General features: G+C 34.9%; 1 protein-coding gene across 3 annotated transcripts; it reads right to left on the bottom strand.

The window, feature by feature from the left end:
- Positions 1 to 3,666: 3,666 nt before the first annotated feature.
- LOC132622365 (thioredoxin-like fold domain-containing protein MRL7, chloroplastic) lies at positions 3,667 to 7,361 on the bottom strand. 3 transcript variants are annotated; one of them, XM_060336967.1, is made up of 6 exons: positions 7,167 to 7,361; positions 4,724 to 5,536; positions 4,535 to 4,619; positions 4,350 to 4,461; positions 4,120 to 4,232; positions 3,667 to 4,073 (listed from the first exon to the last, which is right to left on the bottom strand). In XM_060336967.1, exons 2-5 carry the CDS (start codon positions 5,467 to 5,469, stop codon positions 4,129 to 4,131), a joined length of 1,047 nt encoding a protein of 348 aa, XP_060192950.1. In that variant the 5' UTR covers positions 5,470 to 5,536; positions 7,167 to 7,361; the 3' UTR covers positions 3,667 to 4,073; positions 4,120 to 4,128. The 3 variants fall into 3 exon arrangements, with proteins under 3 accessions (XP_060192950.1, XP_060192951.1, XP_060192949.1); XM_060336968.1 differs by having other exon boundaries at positions 3,667 to 4,053; XM_060336966.1 differs by having other exon boundaries at positions 3,667 to 4,232; positions 7,167 to 7,360.

The following is a 7,361-nucleotide window of genomic DNA, read 5'->3' as shown; positions in this document are numbered from 1 at the left end:
ACGCCGCTCTCTAAGCCAATTCCTTTGCTTAATTTGAACATCTATTTAATGAAAAGCTCTTTCTTCCTTTTTAGATAAGATAATCTTTGAAGATTCTTCAATTTTTACATCATCCAATTCATAAGATTTTCTTGGAAAAAATTAAGTAATTATTTCAGTCAAACACTTGAGAAAGAATGGGAAGGTGAGAATACTAATTAGGACGACAACAACAACATACCAGTGGAATTTCACGATGTGGAGTCTGGGGAAGATAAAGTGTACGCAGACCTTACTCTACCTTGGAAGGTAGGAAACTGTTTTCGAAAGACACTCGGCTAAAAAAAAAAAAACAAGACAAAAATGCAGATAAGGACAAGCATATAAAAATGAGAATACTAATTAGGAAATTATATAATTTGCTGGAGAGTCGCAAGTTTGATTTTGCCATTTGGGACTCTCAGCTAAAATGGTTCAAAAGGATTTGTCGGTCACATTTTTCCGTAAAAAAGGGAAATTGAATCTTTTCCTTAAGTCAATTTCCTAAATCTTTTCCCTTAGTTGACAATTACGAAAACCCCAGTTTGATGTAAGGGTAGGTTTGGCAGTAAAATTTAGCAAGGGTCCTTAACGGTCCCCTGATTAATACATATCGCTCTGTCGTCACGAGAAAGTGTAACCGTTATGAAAACTATATATGTATTTACTGATTTACCCTAGTGGTGGAACTGTTATAGGTCAACTCACATAAAGTATGCAAATAAAAAAGGTATTATTAAAGTCCAATACAATAAAGCACGTCAATAAAAGTTGATGTTTCTTGACCACGTGAATTTCGTGATCATGCAGTGCGAAAAATACTTTCAATACGTTCCAAATTAATTAACTTGATTTAATTTAACATAAATTCTTTGGACGAAGTTTTAGTGTAACAAAGAGGAGTTTATGATAATATACTTTAGGATGTTAATATTCTGTTACTTAATTGGAAAAAAAGCTACTCCTTCCGTCTCAATTTAAGTGTCTTGCTTTCCTTTTTAGTCCGTGTAAAAAAGAGTGTTTCTTCTATATTTAATAAGCTGACAATTCAAACATCATAGTAAGTTTAAATTCACAAGATTCAAATGACATTGCACACATCTTTAATTAAGGCCCGCAAGATTCAAAAGTCTTTTTTTATTCCTTAAACTTTGTGAGTAATCAGAGTAAAACACTTAAAATGGGACGAAGGTACTATTAATCAGTAAACTATTTGGTTGATGAAATTGACAAATTGTCAACAAATATTGACATTTAAATTGACTCCAATAGCTCAAAACTATAACGCTCGTGTAAGTAATACTTTTTTAAAGTAATAAAAAGGGAATAGACAGAAGGTTGAGACAAAAAAATATGTATCAGAGAACTCACAAAGTTAAAGGGAAAGATAATTTTTACCCAAGTTTTTGGAAGGCTTTCTTTTGTTGATGGGTAAAATAATTGCAAATTATAGTCGAGGTTAAGTATCTAGACGTAGTCTGATATCAAGTTAGGAAAATGAGAATTGGAAGTAACGTTCGTTTGTGCGCTTATGGGGACATCCATAATTCATTTACAAATATACTTCTTGCTGATGTATATGTAAAAGAAGGCTCTTAATAGACCAACACGTGGAATCAATAATGTTCAATTGATTTTCTAAATAGATACTAAATTACTAATTTCATTCTCACTTAACAAAATTGATGCGACTTGCAGGCCTATATTTTCCAAATATATAAAAGGGTAACAAACGCCTTTTACGATGGCTAAGGCATCATAAAAGAAAAGGACAAGAATGAATAATGGATGTTGGAAGAAATTTGAAAATGACATAGTTTGGAAAATGGGACCCTTATAAATTGTTATTTTTCTGTTATGACGAAATTAAAGCCTTCGCGAGTCGTGACAACCTCTCATAGTTGCTTGCCAAATGTCTGGATCGTTTTGTAGTATATTCCTATCATCCCAAATTGATAAATGTTATATTGTTCAATTGAATGGTTTTCTTTGTCCATCATATAATATATTATTTGGAAGCGCGTGAAACTTATTCTTAATGGGAAAAGGGTCAAATATACCCCTCTACTTTAGTTTATTAGCTAATTTTGCCCTTCGTTAGCTAAAGTAGCCAAATATATCCCTACCGTTAGCAAAATTTCAAAAATACCTCTCATTTATAACATATTCCCACATAAGCAATTCTAGTCATTAGAATTGGGTGACATGGACGCTACATGACATTTAACTTATTCTATGTGATGCTTATGTGGCAATTTAAAAAAAAAATCTAGAAAATTGATTTTTTTAAACAAATTTGAAAAAAATGGCTTTTATTAAAAATCTGAAACTTTTTTGTTTTAATAAAATCCGTTTTTTAAAAATATATTCTCGAAAATTGGATATTTTAGTTAAAACATCTGGAAAATGATTTTTTTTTATATCTGAAAAACTGTAAAGTATTTTTTTTAAAAAAAAAAGTGTCCTAACTTTTTTTAAAATCTGGATTAATTTAAAAAAATCTAAAAAACTAATTTAAAAAAAAAATCATTTTCCAGATTTTTTAATAAAAAATCCAATTTTCCAGAATATTTATTTTTAAGAAGTGGGTTTTATAAAAAGCCATTTTTAACAGATTTGTTTTTAGAAAAATCAATTTTCCAGATTGTTTTAAAAAAATTGCCACGTAGGCACCACATAGAATAAGCTAAATGCCATGTGGCGTCCATGTCACCAAATTCCAATGACTAGACTTGTTTATGTGGAAATATGTTAAAAATGAGGGGTATTTTTGAAACTTCGCTAACGGTAGGGGTATATTTTGCCCCAACTTGTAATGGAAGGGGTATATTTGACTACTTTGGCTAACGGAGAACAAAGTTAGCCAATAAACTAAAATAGAGGGGTATATTTGACCCTTTTCCCTTCTTAATAACGTTGGTGTTCGAGCCAACTCGTTTATTATTTATAGAATATCTGCTACGTCCCATCAAGATATCGACATACTTCGCCCACCGAAAATTAGATAGATGAAAAGAAATCACCTTGTGTTTTTTATTTGAACCTTGATCTCTCATAATTTTCACTAACTTAATTAACCAGTAGGCTGCACCTTGGGTGCAAGAAACGCACTACACTTTTGGAACTCAAGTCCTTTCTTTATAAAATTATATTCACTTGTGACTTGTGGGGTGCTGACATCCAATATTTTACACACACTTAAGAAAGTAATAAAAAAGTTTTAAGAGGTTATTTTAGCTGAAAGTTTGTTAGTTGAGTCTATTCAGAGTTCAGGTATTGTTAAATTGTAGTATTATCTGCAAATGCTCCTAGTTAGGTTTGACGTTGAGTGATTTAACATTTCTTTAATCATGGCATATTCCTGATAATGTGATCCCAAACTTTTGAAAAGAAAGCACTTTAGTATCTTAATATATATAACCTAACAGACGAAAAGCAGTCATAGTTAGCCCATCCAAGGAACATATTGTCTTGTTTATCTGATCTGCACTTTCCTATCTTAGGATGGAATAAAGCAAGGAACCAATACATTATCCAATCATATCTCTCTGGGCTAGTATTAATGGAAAGGTTCCATACCTAACGTGACAAACATCTCCTACGAAAAAGATAACTCAAATATAGTTGTAGCTAGCAGATAGCAGAAGATGCATGAACTTTTCTAATTAATTATAAAGTATTTTTTAGACATTAGGCTAGTATGCCATGTAAACAAGCAAATAAAAATAAGAGTAAGATCATGGCAACTGGGAGTTCTCTTTCCAACTATGCTCTTCTATATAGTAAGAAGCATAAGCTACTTTAAGCTCTTTTTAGAATATAACCTTTTTCTTTAACCTTCCACTTGCAAGTTACATCAGCAGCTGGAGGCATAAATCAGAAAGTACCATCACGACGTTTCAACCAGACATTCTTCCAAGGTTCTCTCTGAATTGTATACTCAGTTTCCAGTGAACAAAACGACCAATTGGCCCCAATTACACAGGGATCCATGATCCATTTCCCCTTTGACTATTTCTGCCAACTTAATCTGAGCTGCACATAGAAGTTTAAACCTTTTGATAACATTGATCTATGAGTTTCTAATGAAAGTCCCAGTACCTCAGTTGACTACGACCGCTGAGATAAAGCTGCATCGTTAATGCATGAAGGTTTTTTTGCATTGTAGTAAAAATATGCTATCATTTGAACCAAGTCATCAGCCGTTCGAATGTCTGCACAGATTTATCCAAAGTTGCAAAGTTAACCATTGTCCCACGGAGCAATGATATATGGTGAAATTTTAGCTGAAAAGGCTAATATATCAAACTAGCAAGGAAATATGTAAGTACCTTTTTCCCTGTAGAGTATCCTATTTCCTCGTAAGAACAATATTTGTGGAGACTCTTTAACTTTAAGAGCATAGGCTAGATCCCTCTCAATGTTTATGTCAATCTTCACAGTCTACACGAGGAAAGCTAAGTTAAGATTGTTGACTAGTGGACAATGTACAGAGAAGTGATTATGTTTCACAAACCCGAGGAGGCAAGCGTTCTTTGGCACTCCAGTACACCTGGGCCGCTTTCTCTAGCTCCTTAAGTGCTTTCCAGTTGTCACTAGCCCTGTGCATTTACAAAAATGTTTCAGAGAACATAAAAGAACTGCATATTGCCTACAAGATACACTCTAAGAACTTCAATTAGTTCAAAAAACACGATTCACTTGCCGATTATATCTCTCGAAAACAAGAACAATGAGGGGACTGGGATGAAAAGCGAAGCTCTCCCACTCAAGACAATTGATTTCTTTCACCCAACAATCATCAATCTCCCCCTCCCAATCGATCTCAACTCCGTTTTCTCCTACTACATTTTTTATTGGATGCTTGTCAAAATACTCTGATGCTCTAATTCCCCATCCAACATCTGCATCTAGAGGCCAATCTGGATCCTCTTCCTCAACAATCATTTTATTTTCTTTCATATCCTTGCTGCTATCATCTTCATCATCACTACTTTGATCAGAATCAGTGTCATCATCAACCCTATCTTTGAGGATATTCTCAGTATCTTTCATTATTTCAGAGTTCTTCTCCCGGATAGAAGCAAATGTCTTTTCTAACGAATCACGAACAAAATCCTCAACTGCAGCTGCTTCACTCCTGCGACCACGCCTTGGCTTTTTGGGTATTGTTGTGGGGAAGATCTTGGCGGAACCTTTGTCTTCATTAACAGTAACTTTACTTTCCTGGGACCCAGTAGCTTTCCTAGGCCTTGAACCAGAGTTCTGCTTAGGATCAGGCACATGTTCCTCTTCAGACTTTCTTGAAGTGGCAAAGCAAGTCAGACGTTTCAAAGGAGGCGGCAATAGGAAGTTAGCAAAAGAGCAAGAACAAAATTGTTGCCCTGCTTTGAGAGCAGAGAGTGATGAAATTGCGGAAAAGTTAAGATTTAATGCAGAATGGATGACCATTTTCCCTTGCTTAGATGCTCTGCTGGGAGGATTAAAATCTCTGAGAGAAACTCCTAATATAAGAAACCTGTTGATGACACCAATCAAAATTAAGACCACAAATTTATCACTCTTTTAAGTGTACAAAACACAAAATAGAAAACATAAACTTAATGGCAGACCACTTGAACATCCTCACCATAGTCTTATATACATACTAATAAAAAGATAAACAGAAGAAGAGGAAAGTAGAGGAGCATTTCATCCAAAGTTAATATTAAATGGCAACTCATATAGCTACATTTCATGGAGAAGCTAGTAAGACAATGTTTAGAAGCCATAATATATTAATATTGAAGTTGAGCACAGTACTAACTCTTCTTAAGTTTCATTTCTCTTTCTTAGCAGAAGATGTTAAAAGCAGGATCATCAAACTGCTGTACAACAACAGCAACAAGCCCAGTATAATCCCACTATGTGGGGTCTGGGGAGGATAGAGTGTACGCAGACCTAACCCCCACCTTGAAAGGTAGGGCGGCTGTTTCCGAAAGACCCTCGGCTCAAGAGAGGAGAAAAAGAGAGGAAAAGACAAAAGGTTAGATATGATCAAGCGTATCGAAAACAATATGAAAACAAGAAATAACAAAACAAGAAAGTCATGGTAAAAGGAGTATCAACTGCTATAGATAACTATGAAAATGAAACAATGGAAGTAAATAAATCATTCGAAACCAACAGATACTCGCAGAAATCAAGATACAAGAAACTATAGAACAACATAACTACTCTTAAGGGAGGATAAACGCGACTACCTACTATCCTTCTACCCTAATATGATTCCTCCATACCCTCCTATCTAAGGTCATGTCCTCCGTAAGCAGGAAATGCGCCATGTCCTGTCTAATCACTTCCCCCCAATACTTCTTCGGCCTACCTCTACCTCTTCTGAAACCGTAGCTGGCCAACCTCTCGCACCTCCGCACTGGGGCATTTTCAGCTCTCCGCATCACATGCCCAAAGCAGGATCATCAAACTGCTGTACATAAAAGGGAAAGGGAATACTCACGGGGAGCAGGAGCAAACCCAACCTATAAGAACATCTGTTACCCTAAATCAGTGATAAACGTATACACACACACACACATAACTGTGCACGTACGTATACGTATTACACACACACACACATCTGAATAAGATTTAACAAAAATGAATTTAAAATAAGGCAACAGTCATTGAGACAAAGAAGTAGTGTGTACGGTGGTACTCCATATGCACAAACTTAAAATCCTACATATGCCTTTGGTTACCGTTCAAAGAGCAAAAAAAAAAAAAGCATTCCGCATTAGCAGGTCTGGGGAAGGGCCACATACCAAGAAGTATAATGTAGATAGTCTGTCCTAAGACAAGCATTAGTGCATGCTTTCACGGCTCGAACGTGTGACCAGACAACTTACCGTTGCTCTAAGGCCTTTGGTTAAAGTTAAAAGCTACTTCTTTTAAACACTAGAGGTTGAAAGTCTAATGAGCAAATAATCGAACACATTGCGTGCATAGGTCATCAGCTCATTCTTTGTTTATGTAATAATAACATGATTACAACAATGGCAAGTAGTAGCTAAAGCTCAAGCAGAGAATCAATTTTGTAATAATATTTACCAACCACTTTGTTACCTAACAAAATACTGCTAAAAAAAAGTCTAGAAAGACGAAGAACTAACCTGATGAAAAAAAAAAAAAAAGGCTTAGTATGAAGTTTCTATTGTCCAGTCGCTACTTGCTCTAATCCTTTAAGAAATTAAGAAGAAAAAATGGAAGCTTTTTAGAACTTGAAAAGATATAATGGCATGGAAAGTCTTTAAACTCTTCAAGATGATTCAATTTTATTCATGGTCATTGCTATGAAAATTGGGGAA

This window comes from Lycium barbarum, chromosome 12, assembly GCF_019175385.1.
Source record: "Lycium barbarum isolate Lr01 chromosome 12, ASM1917538v2, whole genome shotgun sequence".
NCBI classification, from domain to species: Eukaryota; Viridiplantae; Streptophyta; class Magnoliopsida; order Solanales; family Solanaceae; genus Lycium; species Lycium barbarum.
This window is presented reverse-complemented; position numbering and strand designations above follow the sequence as displayed.